This window comes from Peromyscus californicus, unplaced genomic scaffold, assembly GCF_007827085.1.
Source record: "Peromyscus californicus insignis strain IS unplaced genomic scaffold, ASM782708v3 Scaffold_23__1_contigs__length_62951481, whole genome shotgun sequence".
Taxonomy (NCBI): Eukaryota; Metazoa; Chordata; class Mammalia; order Rodentia; family Cricetidae; genus Peromyscus; species Peromyscus californicus.
This window is the reverse complement of record NW_026294534.1, coordinates 29,980,262-30,005,226: the sequence shown is the minus strand read 5'-3', so window position 1 is coordinate 30,005,226 and position 24,965 is coordinate 29,980,262. Positions and strand designations below refer to the sequence as shown.

General features: G+C 35.0%; 1 protein-coding gene across 5 annotated transcripts in view; it reads left to right on the top strand.

Moving 5' to 3' along the window:
- Sgcz (sarcoglycan zeta) overlaps nt 1-24,965 on the top strand; it is a 1,001,745-nt gene that overhangs the window by 258,705 nt on the left and 718,075 nt on the right. The window contains exon 2 of one of the 5 annotated variants that reach the window (XM_052752058.1): nt 22,060-22,197. The exons of the other annotated variants lie outside the window; for them this stretch is intronic. Coding sequence (XP_052608018.1) covers nt 22,195-22,197 — 3 coding nt within the window. The 5' untranslated portion in view covers nt 22,060-22,194. The remainder of the gene's footprint in view (nt 1-22,059; nt 22,198-24,965) is intronic. 5 annotated transcript variants of the gene reach the window in all.

Genomic DNA, 24,965 nt, shown 5'->3' with positions numbered 1-24,965 from the left:
CTCACTCCACATACTATCCACAGATACTCTCTCCTCCCTCCTCCCACCCCCCAGCCCTCTTTCCCAAGCCATCCCGCATCCCCACATCCCCCAAATCGAGGTCTCCCATGGGGAGTCAGCAGAGCCCAGCACACTGAGCCTAGGCAGGTCCAAGCCCCTTCCCACTGTACCAAGGCTGTGCAAGGTGTCACATCACAGGCACTGGGTTCCAGAAGCCTGCCCATAGACCAGGAACAGATCCCAGGGCCCCCTGCCTGGGTGCCCCCCAAACAGTTTGAGCCAAACAACCGTCTTCCGTATCCAGAGAGCCTAGTCCAGTCCCATGGGTGCTCCGTAGCAACCAGTCCACAGTTCATGGGCTTCCACTCGTGTGGCCGGTCGTCTCTGCACGTCCTCCCATCATGATCTTGACGTCCCTCACCTGCAGTATCTCTTCTCTCTCTCATCAATTGAATTCCTGGAGCTTAGCCTGGTGCCTGGCCATGGAGCTCTGTCTCTGCCTCCATCAGTCACTGGACAAAGGCTCTATGATGACAGCTAGGTTATTTGCTAGGCTGGTCACCAGAGTAGACCGGTCCAGGTACCCTCTGGACCACTGCCAGCAGACTAAGGTGGGGTCATCCTTGTGGATTCCTGAGAGCCTCCCCAGCACCCTGCCTCTTCCTATTCCCATGTTGTCCTCATCTATCATGGTATCTTCCTCCCTTCCCTCCCACTCTGTCCTTGTTCCAGCTTGACCCTCCCATTTCCCTATGTTCTCATCCCCCAATCCTTGCCCTCTGATACACCCCACACATTCAGTCCCCTCATGTAGATCTCATCCACTTCTCCTTCACAGGGTCATCCATGTGTCCCTCCTAGGTTCTTTCCCTGGTAGCTAGCCTCTCTGGAGTTGTGGGTTACAGTCTGGCTATTCATGAAGGGTCATTTTATATTTCAAATTCAGGATCAGTTCTCGGGGTCATACCCCTCAATGCTAAATTCAAAACAACTCTCTTCCCAATCTGCTTCTGATACTCCCTGGCACCTGTTCATCCTGAGAGTTGCTTCAATGGAATCCTCACATGCAAATTTGGCTCCAATCTGTTTTTTCATGGAATTTAGAGAAAAACTAATCTCTACACATATATGAAACTATAAAGACTTAGGCAGCGAATCAAACTTCCTTCAGGTGCTTTGTGAAGCATCCATGAAAGAAATGGGACATGAACAAAGCTCAGGGATATATATTAAAGCAATATCTTGTTTATGCTTCCTGATGTCAGACAAGAAAAGTAAGATTTTCCTCTAGGTATATTAATGGACTTACACATTGTGCTACAACTTGAAAGCAAAAGCTAAATTTGGAAAGGAACTTTTGATGACATGACCAAAGCCTTCTAAGGGTGACAGAATCACTAACATGAAGGAAGTGAAGGGAAATTGAGTTGAGCCAAAGCTGTCAATGTGCAGCAAGACGTGCTTATTCATTTTTTTCAGTGTGCAGTTTATGAGATCAATTTATTTTAGTCCTGCAACCTTTGCATAGGAATTAAAGAAGGGTTTCATGCACTCTTGTAACCTTTAGCAAACCCATGTGCTGTCATATTAGGGACTAACTAAACAAGTTAAAATACTTTTTTTTCCTGAGCTGAAAATATAATAGGTAAAACATTTGACTTCTGAAGGCAATGGAAATAAATGAATAAATTTAAAGGATACTACATGAATTAAAAACCACAACATGTGCTCTTGCCTCCTGAAGAACGCACAGTATAGCAAGCCAAATTGGACAGAGGCTGTGAGCAAAATTGTGTGAAAGTATTTCCTCTACATTTCATTAAAGAGTTAGCAATCCTATCTTGAGCATGAATTTGAGAACTATACCATTTTGAATATTAGGAGAAAACCCTTATACCTCCTTATGAGCTCACATTTTTGAAAATATGAAATTTCCACACCCATTTTCACTTTATCATTTGTATGTGTTATTATTTTTCATGAATACAAGGCAATACAATGTTCTAGGTCAACTGGATTAATTCTCTACTTGACCAAAAATGTAAACCATTAGGTAGTTAACCAAATCTGTAGATTTGTAATGCAGTAAAGGAATAGGTGAGGAAAAGATTTAAAAGCAGTACCAGATTATGAGTCATTTCTAGGATTATGGGTTAGATGATGTCCTGAGGCATTAGGTAATGAAATACCAAGCTGATGATGGCTAGGATTTAGAAACAGTTAGTTAATCACACATAGAGGAAACTGTTATGTGGGTGTGCTAGAATCTAAAGACAGATTCACAATTACAGGTTTCTTGTAATTACTTCTTAGGAGATTCAGACCTATTTACTTTTATAACAACCACACCAAGCTATGGAGAAATTAAGTCTTGGCAAATTTATGTGGCCATTTTTTAAAAAATTCAATAAAACCAAACTTTCAAGTCCAAGAATTTTCCCACTCTATTGTCTGGCTCTGCCTCCTATTATACAGTTTTGCCTAAAGCAAGCCCCAAGGAGACTTATTTTTTTTTTACTAGAACAGGGCTCATCCCCTATTGCCAGTAACATTTTATGTGAATTTTCCTTTTTCTGTGTGTCTACAATGGTAAAGAACAAACTGTTCTCGCAATACATGGCAGAAATCACTCTCTTGTGCTGCTCATCTTGTCTCTGATGAATTTCTTTTTGAGGAATACTTACCAAAGTGCAAACAACATACGTTGCATTGGCCCTTATTAATTTTTTAATCCTTCTGTTTAAACAATGACCTGTGTGTCAGTCTTTCACATAAAATCCAATTGACTAGCATTTACTTAAGTGATTAGTGACAGCGTTACTGTTCTTATGCAACTACCATGTCAAGTAGAAGAGAATTTCTGCATGTTTAAAGTGCAGAATATTTGAATAGTTCACAATTATAATAAAAATATGCCAATAAATGCTCAAATAGGATAATTCCATGTATTTTCCTAGTATTATTTGGAGAATTCTATGGTATTTAATTTATCTATTGATAAAAATAGAACATCAATTAATTTTGTGTGCATATATTATAAATTGCCCAATCATTTATAAATGAGATAACCTATATATATATATTCCTTGCCTTTCTTCATAATCTTATTCAGAGAGGGCAATGACTATTAACTTGAGGCATCACGTCTTTTCATAAACTCAGGGTGCTCTATGTTCAATAGTTAATCTATGTATACAAACTGTGGTCTATGTAAGGAAGTTCCATCTAACAAGGGAAATAGAGAAGGAAAATAAAGTAGAACCTGGTGAATATAACACCTTACATGTCATTGAAGGATTTCAATGTCATGTTTGATGTTAAAAGATAAATTCCTGGCCGGGTGGTGGTGGTGCACGCCTTTAATCCCAGCACTTAAGAGGCAGAGGCAGGCGGATCTTTGTGAGTTCGAGGACAGCCTGGTCTACAGAGTGAGATACAGGAAAGGCACAAAGCTACACAGAGAAACCTGGTATCGAAAAACCAAAAAAAAACAACAACAACAACAACAACAAACAAACAAACCAAAAAACAAACAAACATACAAAAACCCATATATTCTCCACTCCTTTATTTTGTCCTAATTTTCAGCCCATATTTATGATGTTTAATGTGGTCTTGAAAACTAGAAACGAAGCATACAGAAATTAATTTAAGGTAAATAAAAAAATTCTTTCTGAATGTGGGTAGTGAAGTATTTAGGAGCCTGAGATGGGCTTCTGTCCCTTATGACTATAACTAGGAAGTCAGTCGGGTTCCTGTACAATTGAACAGGACTTTCAGGTGTCTGGTGTGCTATTCAAACTTCCCAACGACTTGTACTAATTGGGATTTCAAGTGAAGCCCTCCACCAGTGCTTTTGGCCTTCCTGTGATGGTGTTTGTAATTTTCTTTGTGTTCTACAGTAGTTTCTTCTCTTTCATCTTTTGCATTGAGAAGCCAATATATTCTCTTAAGTGTCCCAGAGAAGTTACCTGCTCTTGCAGTTAGCATTTGTCAACTAGCCATGCATTTGAATACAGGATGGTATTTAGACTTTGGAGGGATTTATTAACTGATAAAAAATATTGATAAAGAAAAATGATAGAACTGGAAAGGTCAGCAGATGGTTTAAGCTTATTAGAGGACAAAATGTACACACAGATTAAAAGGCACAAGTAAGTGTATTCTGGCATCATTGAAACATTGATTCCCACCTGGCTGCCAAGTAGCGAGGAGCTAACATGGTAAGCTCATAAAAGGATACTCATGAATAGATAAACAATTTGCCATCTGATAAAAGTGGTTTTTTAAAGTGTCTGTTCTTGTATTAGTATGTGTGGCATGTTTGCATGTGTATGATGTAGTGTGTTTACATGTGTGTATACGTGTGTACATGTTTTTGTACATGTGTATATGTGTGTGCATGTGGCATGTGTGTGTTTGCAATTTGTTTGTTGCATTTTCTCAAGATAGAAAAATAATCTGTTTATTTCTGTTATGAATAGGATGCACTGTGTTCAGGGGCCACAAGATTCTCTATGCTTGGCAGTAAACTTGCCTCAGAGTGTACTAAGTACAGTTACTAATTTATATAATTAAAATAGCAGATAACAATAACTGCTTGTTGATACTCTATAAGTGATCTTCTTTTGCTATTTTGTTAGTCTCACCAAATTGGTATAGTATTTATGGCCTGTGATTAATCGCATAATATAGTGAAGCTGAAGAATTTCACATTGGTGTCTCAATTTTCTCTTATAAACATAAATTAGTTCCTTTATGTCCTGGTATTGTATATCATATAGCTCAGTACTCGGGAAACTGTAAGTGCTAGGAAAAAAAAAGAAGTATTCAAGATTAAACATGAAGACCATATTTTTCAACTGTTTTGGGTGGAGTTCAAAGAAAGTTCACACTTTGCAGTACTCCTAGACTGTGAAAATATGACTGGTAATATGTCCTGTGGACCACAGAGTTTCAGATGATAGCTCCTGCTTTCAGTAGTGTCCTCTCAAACATTTGAAATCCAACAAAGGACATTAATAGAAGTTATTCATACTCTGAGGATCCTAACTGGTGATCATAATGCAAATGATAAATCCAAGGAAATGGTAGAATTAATTGTAAAAGCAACTGATCTAATGGTTACAGTAAGTAGAGTCTCTATTATACTTCCTTTAGATGAAGAAAGCTATATTGGTATATGAGAAGTACTGGCAGACACAGCTATGGATTTCTAATGCAGTTATAGATTCTTGCCCTTATATTATAGTTTTAACATGTATTTCAGGCTTCATTTCTTGTCTTGGTCATTATGTGGCTCCTTTAGCTGTAATGAGAGCATTAAAAGTGTTAAAGGGACAGGTTTGGGAAGACTTCTGTGCTGTGGAATAATCCTCCTGTACACTGTAAAGATGTGTTGCTCTCATTGTTAATAAAAAGCTGATTGGCCAATGGCTAGGTGGAATTTTGGGGAACAGAGAGAATGCTGGGACAAAAAAGGGCAGAGTCACCAGGAGACAGCAGAAAACGCAGAGTGAGCAGGATGGGAAGTATGTAAATGAGGTAAACAAGCCTCAGGCAGCACATGGATTAATAGAAATGGGTTAATTAAACTTATAAGAGCTAGCTTAAAAAAGCCCAAGTTATTGCTGAGCATTTATAACTAATAATAAGTCTCTGTGTGGTTATTTGGGAACTGGCTAGTGGGGCAGAAAAGTCCACCTATACTTCTGATTGGATGTTGTGATCCACAGCAATCCATCGAAGCTAGCACTCCAGAAGACTTCATGAGTAGATAATAAATGGAGCTAAATTCTTCCATATTATTTCATTTTTAATTATGTACATATGTGTATCTGTGTGGGAATTCTATGCACATGTGTTAAGTGCTCACAGAAGTCAGAAGAGGTGTAGAGCCTCTGGAAGTACAGGTACTTGTGAGCTATAAGTGCTGTGAACTATACTCAGATCCTCTATAGAAGCAGTATGTACCCTTAACTCCTGACCTACATGTCCTGCCCTTGCATCCCTTTGGAAATACTAGAGGAGTTTATCACAAATATTTTTATCCATTTAGCAAGATGCTGTTTAGATACAAAATTAAATCTTCTAAATAGAGCTAGGTTGGGCCATGTTATACAAACGTTTTTGGTAAATATGCATCACTATTTTACGGATTTAAAAACAAACACTATTGATGATTAAAAAATAAACTAGTATAAGTTTTGTTCACAGAAGTGTAAGAATGCAAAAGCTAAAGATTCAAATGAAGCTGTTTGAACTTCACCTGCTGCTTATAGTCAATATAACACAAATTAAAGCATTCTTTCATGAGTAATATGCCACACTAAATATGGATATGTATATGACAAACGATTTTGTGACTTTTGAATGCTATTGTTTATTTTCTTATGATTGTCTATTTAATATGCTAAATTTCCTTTGCTAAGTGAATGAACACACACTATATGTGTCTTAGGTTTCAGCATAACAACCAGCTAGAATTGTATGTGTTCAAGTATAGCATACAACATGAAAACAAGCTGATGTCATAACATAAATGATATTTACAACACTTAAGTCAGATTTGAGATATGATAGTGTTTGAAAAAGACTTCAAATAATTACTATAAACACTACATAAACCTGAGTGGCCATAAGTCAGTGTATCCAAACTTTATAAATGTAATAAGCTGAGCAGCTTTTCTCAATGAAACATAGCAAGGAAGATAATTTTATCTCCCTGAAAATCATATAAGTAATTCATAAAATTCAGAGCTGCAAATTGAATATGTGTATGAGATACAAAACGTACACCTTTGTCAAAATAAGTTTCTCAAAATAAAGAGAATTAAATGATTAAAAATGAAAATATTAAAATTTTCATTTGCAATATATTTTATAAAAGTATATCTAAATAATGTAAATGTGTGTAAATTTACCACAAACATATGGTGGCTCTTTTGAATATATTCATCACTAAAGTTTTGTGTTAACTGTAATGTTTGAGAGGATAAAATTTAATTATATTTACAATTTGAATGCTATGTTAGTATATATGAATTTAACTGAAAGAGCTCACCATCTGTTGCATGTGTGCATGATTAGTTACATAAAAATTTAGAACAAAATTTTACATATTTACAGAATGTATTTAACAATGCCAATTACAGTTAACTAAATTTTATGTAAAGATAGCTTTGCAGGTAGTTAAAAAAGTAATTTTCCTACTGTCCTTAAAATAATTTTAATTATATAAGTCTGTAAAAATTATCATATTCTTCTCATATATTGCAAGCACGAGGATTTGTATTTCATTTTCCCTAGTGCTAAGATAGACATACATTTATGTGTATGTTTTTATATTTATTTATGTATATGTATACATGGGAAAAATATTCACTTGCAATTCATAACAACTTGTATTCAATAAAAGTAATAAAACAAACTACTAATAATCGTCCTACCAATTCAAATAGTAGAAACATTTTATTAATAACTTAGCAACATGTAGATCATATGGTGGACAGTTTGCCTGAGATTATATTCTATAATTATTTTAGTGTAGAAATCTGATAAAACAATGAAAGATGAATTACATTACAAGGCTACCTTTACATACCTAATTATTTTTCTCAAATAATAAGTTTTATGTTAGAGGATTATTTGGTGTCATGAAGTGAGTTTCTTGCTTGGCAAGTTTGTCTCTTTTATTAGTGTTCATATCTTGGTAAAATCATTAATGTCTGTCTTTCCCCAGCAACCTGCATAGCACTTTCAAGCACTATGAATTATAGTCAGTAAGGGAAAAACAGTTAGAGATGAATACTGGTTGATGGAGATGGAAGGGAGAAAAGAGTGTAGGTAGAGGGTAAACACAGTGCATTATATACATGTATGAAATTGTCTAAGAAATAATCTCGTTAATAAAGTTTGTTTCTACCCAACATAATACATTCTGTGCCTGAAATATAAATTCATCTTGTATTTGTTTTACTTGCAACCTAGTGTGGCAAACACTAAAAGAGTTACAGTGTAAACATCCACATAATAAACTCCATAGTTCCTGAATTACAGTGTATAAACAATATTACATATTTGTGCAAAAGAGAAAACATTTTAGTCATAGATATTGAGATCCTGACAAAAGTCTCATTAAATTGATGATTCACATTAAATACTAAAGAATTCCAAGTCATTTCCAAACCTCAATATGAAAGTAAAATTATAAAGGTTTTAGAAAAGTCACAATCACACTGGGAAACACTGATATGTTCAACAGCATCAAAATTAAAAATTGGGTCTTGGGAGATGGATTAGTGGGTAAATCTCTTCATGCTTAAGCAGAGAGACCCAGCCTGTCATCCAAAGCAATATGGCAAGCAACAGGATACCCCAACTTAAACATGGTAGAAGTTGAAGACTGACACCCAAGTTGGTCCTCTGACCTCCACATATATGTTGTGGCATAAGTCCAGCATGCAAACACATCACACACATATATCAACACACAAAATAAAATGAAATTTACAATGGCTAATTTGTCAATAGTAGGTTGTATAGTTCAGTGGTAGAGCATTTGTCTAGTTTCTATGAGACTTAATTCCAGCAGTGTAGAACAATCACTCAAAACCACCCAAAAGATAACTGTCAATGTGGAAAAGGTATAGGTCATGCTAAAACTTAGAGAGGATTTTAGGCTTGTACATAAATCAAAACTGAAATTTATATTATGGAAAAAATTGAGAAAGCTTTTCTAATTAAAACCAAGGAGTCTAAGATTGATTAACTATCCTTAGAAAAACTCTTAGAAAAAAAAGTGAAAATATACAAGTCAATCGTCTGTTAATTAAACTCTTTTGTAATTAGAAAAACAAAAATGTAACACGTGTTTACATAATTATACTCCTAACAGATTGGTAAGACTGAATAATCCCGACACTGTAAATATTAATGCAAATATAGGACAGCATGAATGCTCATACACTATTGATAAAGCCACTTTGGAAAAACATCTGATTATCCACAAATGGAGATGTTCACGTTCTGTCACTGAGAAATTATAAAGCTACAAAAATGTTGGGAGAGAGATATGCAATAATTCTCATATCGTATTCTCTCAGTGAATAGACTCCTACCTGTAACTAACAACCAGAGTATTTGGAGTAGCATATCAAAAGGCTAATACAGAAGATGAAGATGGCATGGAAAACACAAAATAACTAGGTATAGTACTATGGTTGTTTTTCACAAAGTAGGGATGAGACAAAGAATGAGGTCACAAAAAGAAGTGAAGTTTCCCAAAGTGTATTAAAGCTTTTTCACATCACAATGTTTGGAGATGAATGCATTTTCAATCTATTATAGAGAAAACAAGGGAATGGTCATCAAATACGAGGAGAGTTGGGTCATGACTTCAGATAAGTTTTTGAGAATCTTAATACACATGAAGTGAAACTGTGTAAAGGAAAATATTCTGTTTATTCAGTTACACAGTAATAGCACAGAAGAGCACCTGACAGGCAAAAAACAATGTTTATCGGCTCTTGCACTTCTATGGATTAGTTTTCTAACAGACTGTGATAGCTCACTATCCAGGCAGTGCTGATAAAACACACACTATTTCCGTCAGTTTTTTCAGTTAAGAACTGAAGCACTTAGCTCCATTCATTTTAGCTTAAGGTCCAGCCTACACTCTAGATGTCAGTTATATCTGAGGAAGAGCTGGGGAAGTTCCCTACCCAAGCTCACATGCAGTTCAGCAGGATTAAGCTCCTGCAGGATTCTAAGGTGCTGCTTTAGCTCATCACGTACTGTTGAAATTGTTGCAACCATAGCCATCGCTTCATCAAGATTTCAGATGGTAGTGCACTTCGCCCAAAGTAATGAGAGGAGACATAAGCAGAATCTTACGAAGAAATTGAATGGATTTTTGTTTTGTTTCATGTTGCTTTTGATTTGTGTGTATTGTGAGCGTACATGTGTACCAATGTGTATGGGTGCCCATCCCGATGAAGGTCATTTGGAGTTCAGAGATTGGCTTCACATGTCCCACTCTATTTCTTATATTTTGAGACATGATCTCTCATTGAGTCTGGAACTCACCATTGTTTTGGCTAGACTGGCATGTCCAGCAAGAACCATCACCCCAAACTCCCACCTGTGCCTCCACATCACTGGTATTACATGCATGTGCCTCTGCACCTGGAGTTCACACGGGTTCTGGTGTCTAATCTGAGCACAGAGAGCACTTTATTGACTGTGTCAACTTCAGAATTTGAGCTGTAATTGTAGAAAGCTAAATGATATGACTTCTTCATCCTTTTATACTGATTATAACAACACTCTGCTCAGTGGGAAAACATGCCAAGGTGTGAGTCATAGACTTTGATGACAGTTGAGGGTCATCTACACATTTTTTATGTACTGTCTTCTTAGTTGTATGGAATCTCAAACTTAAGATCAATTTTCATTTCATTTTAATTTTACACTAAGAACCTGTGTCCTACATATCTAGCACTGTGCTTGGCAAATAGTAGCAGATCAAAGAAAGCTCATATAATAAATTAATGAGTTATTTTATTTTATTATTCCATTTTTTTGGCAAACAGGGGATTCATCTCTGTGCCTCCCATATGCTAGTCAAGAGATCTTCCACTGAGCCACATTCACAGCCCCTAATGAATCTTTTATATTTATAAAAAAAATATATACTCACTCTACATTTTTCTTCTACCTGGCAGAGTAAAGTTCTTTTCTTTTTTAAAGGCTAAATCAAGTATCATATCAAGAAGATATTAAAGCATAAATTGTATTTGTCCAACACCATTATATCTATCATGTAAAGCCCCATCAAATACATAAATCATTTACTTAACTCAGTAATAAACTTACCAGTAGTGCTCTAAAATAATAATGAAAAAAGCAACTATTATGAATTCTGTGTCTCTTGCAAATACCTTAAGGGCCAATGTATTACATGTAGGACTGAGCTCCATATTTAAAATAATTATAGAGTTGAACTGTGAGATTATGATACAGCAATTATGAACCTTCCTTGTGTTCCATATCAAGTGCTGTACTGTTCTGAATTTTGCCTTGCATGAATTTATTTAAACCTCATGTTTACCATGCTAGAGAGAATCTTTTTTTTCCCCATATGTTACAAATGGAAAACCTGAAAGTTAAGAAGAGACTGAAAGTAAAATGGCTTGCCTAGCTTGCACAGTGTGTAAGTGGTGTAGAAAAGCTGAAGACAAGGGCATCTGGCTTTAGAGTTCTGTTCTTTGTGTCTTTGGGACTCTGCTTCAGTCACCTTTCCTTCATGGTAAGCGTGCTGAGATTCTTGCACTGAACAAAAGGAAAGTATTTTCTCTAAATGTTACTGCTGAGAGGGATTCAAATCTAATACATTCTCTGTGTTCTGAACCACTGATAATGATATGTACTCTGATAATATAAAGTTCAAAACTAGCAAACAACCAATACTATTGCCCTGTATTGTATTTGTTTGTAGTGTCATTTTGCCATGGCCAAAGTCATGAAGACTACCTCCTGTGGGCTCATAGATTATCCTCTATCCTGCTCACAGAGCAACTACATAAACAATGCTACAAAATCATTGTATTTTTATTTGAGATAAGAAAGAAAAAAATGAAACAAACTTACTAATAACTGGAAAGCAGTGAGCAACTCAATCAGTACCTTCTTCGCATTCTGTACCCAACTATGTACTTAGTATTTCCCTGGACTGTTGTACCAAATAGTAAAATATTGGAGTCACTCAACTTATGATACAGGGACTTACAGATAATCTTAGGATTGCCAGCATGAGGAACTCATTTCATTTATAACATCCAGACATTTGCTTAAAGAAAATAAGCATTTTTAGGGCATCAGAAAGGATAGGAATACTTTGTAAGTATCAAATCAAGACTTTCAAGTTCATTCTAAAATGCCCACTGAATTAGTATTGTACATACCAAGAAATACAAAATAGTAAAGTATATCAATATACTTTAAAATTATCAAAGCCAGAGGGTAATGGTTCCAGTACTTCCTCCATCACCCATTCATAACTATCTATTCTGTTTCCCTTTCCTCAGGGATCTATCTGTCCACTTCTAGTCCCTTATTCTATCCTTACTCTCTGTGGTTCTATGTAACTTAGTTATCATTGACTTAAAAGTTAACATCCACACAGAACTGAATACTTACCATATTTGTATTTCTGGGTCTGGGTTAACTCGCTCAGGATGATTTTTTTCTAGTTCTATCTAATTAGCACCTTCCCTGGCTAGTGTGGCTGGTGGGTTCCCAGGGAATCTCAATGTAGTATTTCATAAACACCTTAAATATTACAGAGTTAGAACAGCTACTGTACAAGGATGAAATATAAGATTGTCTAAAGAAATACGTAAACAAGAACAATATTAAATAGCAAGTGATTACAAATAAAACTGATAGTTTAAGTGGAAAAAAATGAGTTAAGGACCATCTCCATGAAAAATAATGAAAATAATAATTAAAAATATTAACTAGCAATGATCAGTCTTTCTATAAATATACCCATTTTTCTTTCTCAAGATAATTAATTTAACATTCATCCATACTTCTGTTACTACTAAAAACATTTGATATTATATGATGTACTTAGTACAAGAAAATAAAATATTAGAGGAAGGTATTCCCAAATTAATGCTATATTTTATAATTGATGTCTTGAAATATTTATGTAAAATTTTGCATAGATATACTATATTTTAAATAGTAATAAATCAGTTATATGAAATCTGTAGAGGTATCTGTGTTTATATCATATTTGGTATAGTTTTTAGTAGTAGCATCATGATCATTAAAACAAGCATGCTTTCATGTGACTTTTGGCCAGATAACTTCTGTGGCAAGAACTAATGTTCACTAACATATGTATCAGTTCATCTTAGTGTCTAAATGGACAATTTTCATCCATACTTGATTCTTTTAATTTTAGCCTGATATTCACTTTATGCCCTCTGTGTTTAAATTTAGGACACTCGATGATTTCTATTATCAAGTGTTTAACCTTTCCTTTACAATTTAATTAGATTTCTAACCCACTTTCATTATGGATAATAGCATTAATAATTCAGACTCAGTTTTAATGCTCCAGATTGCATACCCTCATGTATTCAAACTTCATATATTGCTTAAGTTTTATTTTGTATATGAACCACATATCCAAATATCACTTTTGCATAGCTGTTTATATTTATAGATAATTTTTTTCTGTGTGAAATTTTATTGCCAGCAGCATAACTTGAAAAATACTGTATCTAGCATCACATTGAGTATGTGATGAAAAAGGTATATCCACTCAGAGATATCCAATGGCATTGAAGACGACTGCTGACATATTGTCATAGTAAAGACTAAAGACATTTGGCTATATCGGCTTTAACACTTTTAAAGATAGAAAACTGCAAATGTAATTGATCAGAAGAGGAAGAAAGAAGCACAGGAGAGAAGAAGGAAGAGAAGGTGGAAGGAGGAAGGGTTACCCTCTAGGGGATTTGTGTGTCTGCCTGCTAAAAAACAAAAATCAGAAATTTCATGGGTCAAGCATCTCTATCATTTCTAGGAGATGTAATCTCATGGCAGATTTCTTCTTTCTCTGGCTCTCATAAGCTTTATGTCCTCTCTTCTGTGATTTTCCCTTAGCCTTAGGTGCAGAGGTTGTATTTAGATGTTTTAGTTGGGGCTGGTCATCAAAAGATCACTTGTTCTCTGTATTTTTATCCATTGTGGGTTTTTTTTTTTGTAGTGTTATTGTCTGTAGCAAATAGAAGCTTCATTTTTAATGGTGGGAGCTACACTTACCCCTTATAAGAATATATATTTAGAATTCAGTTAGGAATTGTTTGTTTAGTAAAGTAATGATTTTAGGTTCTCCTTGAAGATGCGCTATCCACAGTAGCCTTAGGTCATTGGCTAGGTTTCCAATACCATTCATGTTTTCCCCCTTATTGAGTGAGCTTTAAGTCAAATTGAAAATTAGTTGGTTATACCAAGATACGTGTGGCACTACCACACCCTTTGGCTTTTTGTGACATGCTAGTCCTTGTTGTAATTCATAGGCATAGCTGGGTAGAACTGTTTCCTGTTTCCTTCTCTTGGAAATTTGCATGGCACTTTTTGATATGATGAGTGTAAAGAAGAGACAGAAGTTTGCCATCTTTATTAGCTTTCCATGACCCCTCTTCCTCTTTGTCTGCTTATCAGGAATCTGTCTACCTCCTAGTCCCTGAAAAGAAAGGAAAGAAAAATGTAAAGGCACAACTGATCTTGTTAATACAGCGTTTTATTAATTTGTGTTTATTATTTTCCATAAGTATTCTTATCTCATTTTTTTCTACCTGCAAAATGAGCACAAAAAATGCAAAAAAATGACTCTTTATTTACTGGATGCAAAAGAAGATGGAATTCATTTTGCAGAATCAGCAGAGGAAGTTTCATTGTTTTAGGACTTGTTAGAATTACTTGGATCCTGGCTTATTAAATATGTGTTGAAAGTCTTTAATATGGAACAGATGTAATATTTGCAAAAGATAAAATGCTAAGAAAATTTGATGTATTCTCATATACTGTACCTTATAAAAAAGATCTACATTTATTTTCATTAAAAATGAGAGGTTTAAGGATGAAGAACATTAGCTTACCTGTTTTGATAAATGTCCTTATACTGTCTTTTGGATGAAACACTTTTGTTTTTGATGCAAAATTATTACACCAACTCTACACACACTTCTTTTTCCTGAAAAAAATATCTGGATGTCCTGGAACTTGTTATGCGGTACAGGCTGGTCTCAAACTTATAATGATGTGCTTGCCTCTGCCTCATGAGTGCTGGGATTGAAGATATGAGACACCATGTATATTTTTAATCAGCTCATTTCTTAATTGTCTCAATTTTATTTTCATGATAATACAATGACAACAAAAACAACCTCTATAACCAAATACAGAGTATCACATATTGTTAAAAGCTCAGAAATACTGTAAAGAAAATAATTTGTTTAAACCAATATTAAAATGAAGAATGGCAACAAAATGACCTCTACAGTTCCTCAAATATAAATGCCCTCGTATCCCAATAAAATATCCTGCCTTCAATGTTCAATTCATGCCAGGGTTTTATGATCTTTGAAGTATTGATTTTATCTTCAATTTCCTGAAATAATAACTTCTTATAATAATAAATCCCCATGTTCTAGACAAATCAGTCATGTGCAACGAGATCAATCTTCCCTTCTACAGAGTAACTCCTTTTTCAATACACATTTTAAAGATTTTTCTTTTAAAGAAACAGGTACTTAGGTATGACTCCAATTAACTTCTTTTTATTCAATTTACACATGTTAGTTCTACATCACAAATGCAAAGACAATTCTACCATTATATTTGCTTAGAGAATCTAATCAGCACCTCCTGCCACATACTCCATCAAACCTGGTACTAATTTTATCTAAAGCAGTTTTTTTTTTAGTATTAAATGTACTCACATACTTGAAGTGGAAATGGAAGAGCACAGATTCCAGTCCAAGCTATGTAATACACATATTATATTCCCACTTGTTTTTCTCAGTTGGTTTTTGAGTTCCAGATTAAAAATTATGATAGTGGCAACTATGGAAAAAGTACTATGGGCATATTTTGGTTAAGAGAAGACCATTTATGGATCTGTCTGTTTGTTATCTATCTATGATCTCTCTCTGTGTGTCTGCCTATCTATTTATCTATCTATTCATCCACCCATCCTCCTATTTATCTACCTACCTATTCTTCTACCTACCTATCTATCTTTTATCTGTCTGTCTATCATCTATCTACCTATCTATCTGTCTGTCTGTCTATCTATCATCCATGCACTTTGGGATCATGAGAGCACATCTGTGCACTCACTCTTGGAACATGAGACAGTAATACACAAAGCAGGAATAATTTAAGAAATTGATATTTTGAGAAGATATTAGAACAGGAGAAAACTAAAACTGAGTCAAATATGAAATGCATAGAATGATAGGAAAGAAAAATAAAATGAACAAAATCCCAACAGGCTACCTTGTCACAGAAGTCAAAAGAAGAGAGTCTGTAGCAGATCTGTAATATGACCCTTTGAAATATGTTCAAGAACAGAAATAATGTTAGGATGGAAGATCTGTGTAATATGCAGAATGGACAGTAGATAGAGATTTAGACAGAAACCATTTCATTGAGGAGAAAGAAAATAAAAGATAGGGCATAACACAGAGTAAATGTAGCATGAGGGAATCAAGAGTAATAACATGGGATCTGCTTTTAAAAAACACAATACACAGACTAAAGAGATGGCCAGTAGTTGAGATCAGTTGTTGTTCTTCAGAGAATGAGAGTTTGCCTCTTAGTGAACAAGTCAGGAGACTCATAATCTCTTCTTATATCTCTAACTTCCTTCTTCTAGCCTCTGTGGGCAACCACCATCAAATGACACAAAACACATACACACACACACACACACACACACACACACACACACACACACACAAAGAGAGAGAGAATGCATAAAAATTTTAAAAACAGAATATTAAGAGACAAAGGGAAGCCAGGTTTATGGAAGAGTTGACTTTTGGTTGACTTTTCTCTTCACATGAGAAAGGTAAGTTTGGGGAAAATCTTTCTACCATGATCTTCCATTTGCACAGACCTAAGATCCTATTTATTTTGTAGTACAGAGAGTGAATTTTATTATTTAAGTGGTCTCTTAAGTTATAGACATTGACTTTAGAGTTCCAAAAGCTAACAGGAAAAGATACTATTTTTTTCCATTTTATCATGGTTACAGTTTGATTCTAATATAGTTCAAATCTCAAACAACTAGTAAATATTGAGTAAGAACACAAAGAAGGAAAAAGGGAGTCGTAATTTCCAATGCATTTGTATTAATTAAATTTTATCATGGATAGTCTCAATGTAATCCCTAAAAAGAGTTTAACTCTTCTGATGACAGCACCAATGAACTTCTTATGGTGGGTGGCAGGTTCTTCTTTTACCTCCTCTATAAAAGAGAAGTCTCAGAAGTTTAGTTTTCTAAACAGCACAAAAATACTTTCTAAATATCACCAGCTACCATTAGATACAGCTCTAGGGTACAGAAGAAGAACAAAGATAATTGCATCAACTCAAATCATCAGGTTTTAAAATTCAATATGATAAATTTTATACAGATATTCTTGCTCTGCAGTAGCTGCCCACAAGGCAAAGCAAATTGTATATTAAAATATTAATGCTATGCTTGTAGTGGAATTGATGTGGAATCAGGTGCCTCAATGTCTCATATATTAGAGTTATAGTATTCTTGTGAGGTGGCATCAGATTCTGTGTGTCTATTCCAAGTATCATCTATAATGGATTAAACACAGAGGATAAAATACTTAATGATATTTGCTCTCGCTCCATCTCCTGAAACTTATTTGCCTTGCAGAGTCACTGTGCTCTTAGGAGTTTTTATGTGCAGGAGACATTTAAAGCAATGTTAACTCTTGGGCCACCCCACCTAGTCCATTACCATGCCACTTTTCTGTAGAGATGCGTTGTTTAAAAGAATCAAATCCTGAGAGTTTTAAGCCTTGTAAAGGTTATCCCCATCAGAGCAAATGCAGAAATTTAAGGAAAAACAAAAACAAACAAATAGTGTGATGTGTTTTTGCTAGTGCGGTGCAATGCTAGGATTGATCTTTCTGATTTTATCCACTGAACAAAAGCAGTACCATCCAACCAAATCAGGAGCTTTGCCTCTCAGTGTTTGCTAATGGTCCATTAGGGAGTTTGAACGACTTCCAAGATATTTTCTTCTGTCCCTGGCATCATTTCTTTATCTTGTGGTAAGATCAGTTTGTCCTTCCCCAAACACTTACACTGTCACTATTATGATAGATGGGAGTATCTCTACCCAGAGTTGAATCAAACTGTAGTAATGTGGCTGAGGTGGCTTTTTTTTTTTTTCTAGAGAGGATCCAACTAAGAATATACAGAAGAATTTGCTTTATTTTCTCATAGTTTGTTTTATATCCTTAAATACTTACTACAATAAGAAGCAGATATATAAGCTCCTTAAAGATTTATGTTTGAGGATGAAGGGGTCCAGTTCTTGTTCTCTGATGACATATGTGAATGCTGGCTTAATATAAGAACATTGACTGACGTTGATATCCAGCAGAAATCAAATGTAAAAGAAAATTCAGTTCCTGCTAGGAAGTTTATAACTTAGATTTTGATGCCAATGATGCAGGTGGAAATACTGGAAATATCATAGAGAAACAGACTTATTTGATTCAAAAATGACTTACTGTGAATGGCCAGGTGCAGCCAGAACTGTGATGTACCTTCAGACTAGCAGCATACGAGACAAAAGGCCTCAGAAAGTATTTACTTAAATAGAGAATAATGATTTCAATTATACTAGACTGTATCAACCACTGTGAAAAACTATGGAACCTTCAAATGTCTACTGACAATATGTGTGACCTTGACATCTTTGTTCTGATTGCTCTTAACTTGACCATAAGTCAATAGGAATCTAGCAGTGTTTGGTTAAGATTCCTCAGAAAAACAGACCAATGGTGGATGGATAGATAAACAAAATAGATAAAATAGTTAGAAACAGGGGAAGAGTTAGATGACAGAAGACAGAACATGTATAAATAGTTACGCAAGTTAAGAAGGAGGCCAGTGAGAACGATGGAGATTTTCACTGCCTCGGGTGAGGAATAATTCGGAGCCTAGGGTCCCAGAAAACTTGTGACTGCCAATGCCATTCCAGGAAATTGACTTCCAGATTCTTCCACTTGAGAACTCTAAGAATAGATTTCATAGACAACAGGATAGTTGGTTTTCGAAAGGAATTGTAGTGTAGAAAAGAGCTTAACACAGAGGGGGCAAGCAAGGCTCTGTACACAGTAAACAAACTCAAGAAACTGTTTTCACTGATGCTCACTTTCTTACAGTTATTTAGACTTAACTGTGCTGCAGTGTGAAAGAATGTTCATTAGTTCTGTTACTCACCCCAACATGATGTATATATATACCATCCTGTGTATCTTCTAGACTATTATAAATGAGGAAAGATGATGAGAAACCAGAATAAAATTTAATGCCCCTAAACCTTTCTGGTATTTCTGACAGACCAAGAGGGTTTGATTGAAACACTTCTAGTATTTCTAGATTAGGACTGAAATCAGAACTGCTTGCTTTCAGGGACTCTGTCCCCAAATATCAAGATATTATGTAGGTAGATAGATAGATAGATAGATAGATAGATAGATAGATAGATAGATAGATAGATAGACAGTTATACGCATATGGATGTACGTATATACTACAGAACTTTCTCTGCTTTTTGCTTGTCTTCTGGCTCCCAGGCAATAGGATGGTACATATCCATATGAATGAGAAGTCATCGTGAGTCAATCCCAGAATTCACATTCTGGGAACACCCTCACAGATACCCAGAAGCACTGATTCAATTGTTCTGTAGATATTGGTTAAGCTGATCAATATGATGGCTAATATAAAGAACCAAAGTATTATCGAACCAAATTGTAAATGCCATTCTCACCAAGTTTGAAATTTCACCACTCTTTTCTATATTACTTATATAACTACCAAGCACAGAACCCTTAGAAAACACAACTTTGTAGATTATAATTGGATATCTGCTATATATCTCATAAAGGATCCAGGAGAATGAACTAGGAATGATTATTTTGTGGCTGATTTCACTGAGGAAATGTAAAAAAATGCAAAATATAGTATATAATATATCCTTACATCATAGTTTATCATTTTTTATTCTGAACTTTATAAATTTTCCTTATACATGTGTCATACTTAGGATTCTGGTGTCTCTACACCACCACTTTCAATAATACCTCCTATTGTAAAGTTTCTATTCTCAGAGGTTCTCTTTGTCCATATTTTGCTGGGATTATATGGATCTCTATAACATGTTTTCACAAGATAGTTGTGGGCCTTCTGTAGTTCTAGAGAGATGTGGTAAAGCCTATTGTTTTTGGATAATAATATCTTAGTACTGTATGCTGCTGAATAGAAGCCATGAATACTACTGCACTTGTACCTGGATTTTGGTGTCTGAAGTATGTACAAAAACTTCCAAATATATTTAGATGGAACACAAATCTTAAAAGGTGTTATTAATAAAAAAATCCTGAAGCCAGGTATTGGAGTGAACACTGAAAGATCCGAGAGACAGAACAGGCCACAGCTAACTCACCTCGCCAATTCCTCAGCTGATCTTGTTTCCTCAAACTGGAAGCCTCTGTATCCTCATCCAAATGGATCTCAGCTGAACTGCTGCTAAAAGCCTAAAAGCTTAACCAGGCCCTAGTTCCTGGTCCTCACGCATTATATACCTTTCTGCTTCCTGCCATCATTTTCTGGGATTAAAGGCATGTGTCACCATGCCTGGCTGTCCAGTGTGGCTTTGAACTCACAGAGATCCTGATGGATCTCTGCCTCTGGAATGCTGGGATTAAAGGTTTGTGTGCCACCATTTTCTGACTTCTATGTCTATCTAGTGGCTGATCTGTTCTCTAACGCTAGATAAATTTGTTAGGATGCACAATATATTGGGGGACACAATATATCACCACATTTAGACACTAATATTATTTAAGCAATAATTTACCCTCATGCCAAGTATAATTTATTGACCTATAATAATACCAGTAAGCCAGTTTCCACTAAATATCACTTATAGTTTTATCTATTCTGTCTAAGTTAATATCCTATAACTATTTTTACTTTCAATAATGTATCTTAAAATTTTCATGTATACTAATAGCACACTTTTTTTATGATTGTGACAGTAAAAAACACACTCTTGGAGCAAAATGCCTGTATTACTTTATTGAGAAAATAACTTATAAATTCACTCCTTTGGTGAATATTTTTGTCAAAATTTTTGTTTATATAACTATATATAAATTTTGTTTCCTAGAATGATAAAAATAATCCTTTAACTATGAATATTTGAAAAACTCGTATTAAGACTGTTCTATCTCATTAATAAAATTTATAGTTCATAATCAGATTTTTTAGTATTTTAAAAATTATGTGTTTATGCTTTGCTTATAAGCATTTGTCTTGCATGTATGTATTTGTACCCTGTGCATATGTGATGAAAGCCAAAATCAGAAAAGGATGTCAAATTCCCAGGAATTGTAATTATAAACATTGCGAGCTTTTATGTATATGACAGAGGCCAGGCTTGATTCCTCTGTAAGAACATCAAGTGTTCTTAAAAACTGACTCGCCCTTCTCCTGCTCTCCCCCAAATCTCTCTTCAGTTCAATTCTGTCAGCAAGCTTCTTTGTTGTTGTTGTTTACATTTGATACTTCTTCTGATTTCATTCATTTATAGATTTAAATACTCATCCAAATATTGCTTACTTTTAAAAATTCATTTATCTTTGTCTTTTATGGACCTGAAAATTTAATAGATATATATTTCAATGTACACTAGTACAATGTAAAAAGTGTGGTCATAAATAGGATATTAATTGTGTAGTGCTTCAAGGAGAGATTTCATGGATGTATACAACAAAATATGATCAAGTTATGGTAAGGCGGAACATTTATTGCAGGTAAAATGTTCATCAAGAGGTGGAATAGTGGAGAATATTTTGAATGAAAAGGATAGCACTGTCTGATCTTTTTCCTAGGCACGTGGGTCATGACACCATTAGTTCGTGCAATAATGTACTTTTCTTGAAGAATTATCATTAGAGTAAGATACAATGTTAGATGAAAATAGGACTTGTTCTTTTGTCCCTGAATTGACAACTGGTTGTGAACCCCTTGAAGAGAGCCATTGTAATAAGCTACACAAGTCACTGAAATTTGCCAAATGGCGGCAAAGCCAGTGATCTTCAGATGACAGACCCCATAAGTTTCAAATGAAGCCGGCAGAGGAGAGCTAGATTCTTCTGATTCTCATTTAGATAGCAAATGTGGTAGTTTCCCCCTTCCTTTCTCATTGAACAGGCAGGCCAAGAGAGATGGATTTTCTACTGCTGGGATTACCTAGGGAAGAGGTCAGCAAGCCCCACAGGAGTGCATGCACAACCGCACAGAGACTAAGCATTTTGTGACTTCAAGATATTAGTACTTGGACTCAGAATGGTAAGTGCTTACTTAGTATTGTTTTGAGCCTGTTTGACAGCCTTGGAGCGATAGAAATGGATTGCCAGGCATTTTGCTACAGGTTGAATGCAGAAGATTAAACTGACATTTTTTTTTTTATCTCTTCCAAGTAAATAGTCCCGTTTTAAAATGCTGTTTCCATACTCATTCAGAGGTTTTTCTTTATGTCTTTGGAAATGGATCCCTTGCTGACACGTAAATAGCCGAGATTTAGAGTCAGGGGAGCAGTACAAGTATTTTGAATGTAATGTTATGAATCACTCTTGCTATCTTCTGTGAATCCTACTGAAATATTACCACATTTTGACAATTTATTGTAAATAATGTTTTCTTTTTCTCAGTTAGAAGATATAAGAGTTGGATATGTGTGGAAAAAAAAGAGTCATGCTTCAACAGTCAATCTGAAAATATGGGTCCATATGTTAAACAACATTCTCTGAAGAGTTGTCAGTGTGTAGGAAAGGACAATAAAGTGCCCTTAGAATCTTAAAATGAGGTATAGAAGATAGCTTCTCCTTTGAAAGTGTAATATAACCACAGAATCAATCAGTGTGTAGTTGCTAAATCACCTCAATTACGTGGAATAGTTCCAACCTTGGTAATGTGGGAATGTGTCTTAGTTACTTTTCTATTCCTGTGATAAAACACCATGGCCAAGGCAACTTATAAAAGAAACCATCTGGCTTATGGTTTCAGATGATTAGCATCCATAATGGCTGGGAAGAGGAAGAGCTGAGAGCCTAACTCTTGATCTGCAACACTATGTCCTAAGAGCTAACTGGGAAGAGTGTGAGTCTTTTGAAACAGTAGCGACCACATCCGGAGACACATCTTCCCCAACAGGACCACATATCATAATCCTTCCCAAGCAATTCCACTAATGGTGGACTGAGTATTCAAACATATGAGCCCATGGGTGCCATTCTTATTCAAACCATGGCAGGTTCTCTCTCTCTCTCTCTCTCTCTCTCTCTCTCTCTCTCTCTCTCTCTCTCTCTCTCTCTCTCTCTCTCTCTCTCAGACACACACACACACACACACACACACACACACACACACACACACATATATATATATATATATATATATAATACAATTATTTAGGCATTAGGTCATCATTTGAGTCATGATTTTATTTCTCATTTATGTTATCTTTTAGATAACTTATGGATTTCAATTTCTCTAGTCTATTAAAATCACAATAACTAAGTGGTCACTACTATTAATTAGATACTATTTTGATATTATAATTTCTCCAGACAATTAAAATAATAGTCACTGTTATGTCTCACTATCAATACAATGTTTTCTAGACTTTATCCTATTGACAATCATATTTAAATTAATATATTAGCATTCTAAATTTTACATGTCTTTCTTTGCTGAGTCTGAATCTACTATATAAATAGAGTCCTCTATTATGTGAAAATTCTCAGCCATGTCGTCACACACTAAACATCTGGAACCAGGCCCTGGAACCAGACAGTGCTCAGCGGTATAAAGAGTTTCTATGGAAACTGCCTAAGCACAAGCAGTGTCTGCTGCCTGGATTTCCTAATGATATAGACCCATTAATAGGATATTAAGCAATTCTCCTGAAGCCATTAGTAAAACTCAATATAGTATATTATACACAGAAACAATTATTACTTTAAGGAACTTGAGCATTTTATATTGTAACCCTTTTATATTTCTTTTAACTTTCATGGTTATTGTTAAAAGTGTATTTCATGGAAACATAGGGTATAGAACTAAAATATTTACTTCATATCCCATAATTTCTTACATACTATATCAGGATTTTAGTAACAGCAGTAAAATAGAAACCTACTATAAATGCTTCTTTGTAACTTTATTTTTCCATTAATTTTACAAATAACTTTAGAATATTATAATGGTCATATAAATCCTTATTGTCTGCTTTTTTATTTGTTCCTCAGTAAATAACGTTTCAATTAGTAGTCTTAATTATAGATTCATTTGTGCTACCACTTTTTGTTGTTGTTGTTGTTTTTCAAGACAGGGTTTCTCTGTGTAGTTTTGGTGTCTGGTCTGGATTTCACTCTATAGTCCAGGCTGTCCTCAAACTCACAGAAATCCGCCTGTCTCTGCCTACCGAGTGCTGGGATTAAAGGCATGCACCACCACCACCTGGCTTTGTCTTCCCACTTTTTATAACAATGGGATAGTTTTCCAAAGTTTAAGTATTTATTATTTATTATATATTATTATTATTATAATTATATATTATTATAATATATTCTACATCTGCTTACAATTCATACATGTAAGGCTCATGTCATCACAGTGGATATTTACTTTTCTGTTCTCTTTGCCTATACGATGGTCAAAAATTGTCTCTGTGGCTTAGACAGCAATATTTTGATTGCTGAAATATTTAATCTTTGTTCAAGTTCTTGACTATATATTATTACTTGTAAATCTTATATTTATTTAAATATTCTTACTGTCTTCTACTTAACTCATAGAACCCATTCATATAATTAACATAATTGTGTAATTTATAATATATTTTATTAATTATTTGACAATTTCATAAAATTTGATCACATTCACTCCACTAATTTCCTTTCCCAGACAATGTCAGATCTACTTCTGCCTCCATCCTGCCCCCCACTTTTTGCACTCTTTCATATTCCTTTTTTTTTGGTTTTTCGAGACAGGGTTTCTCTGTGTAGCTTTGCGCCTTTCCTGGAACTCACTTGGTAGCCCAGGCTGGCCTCGAA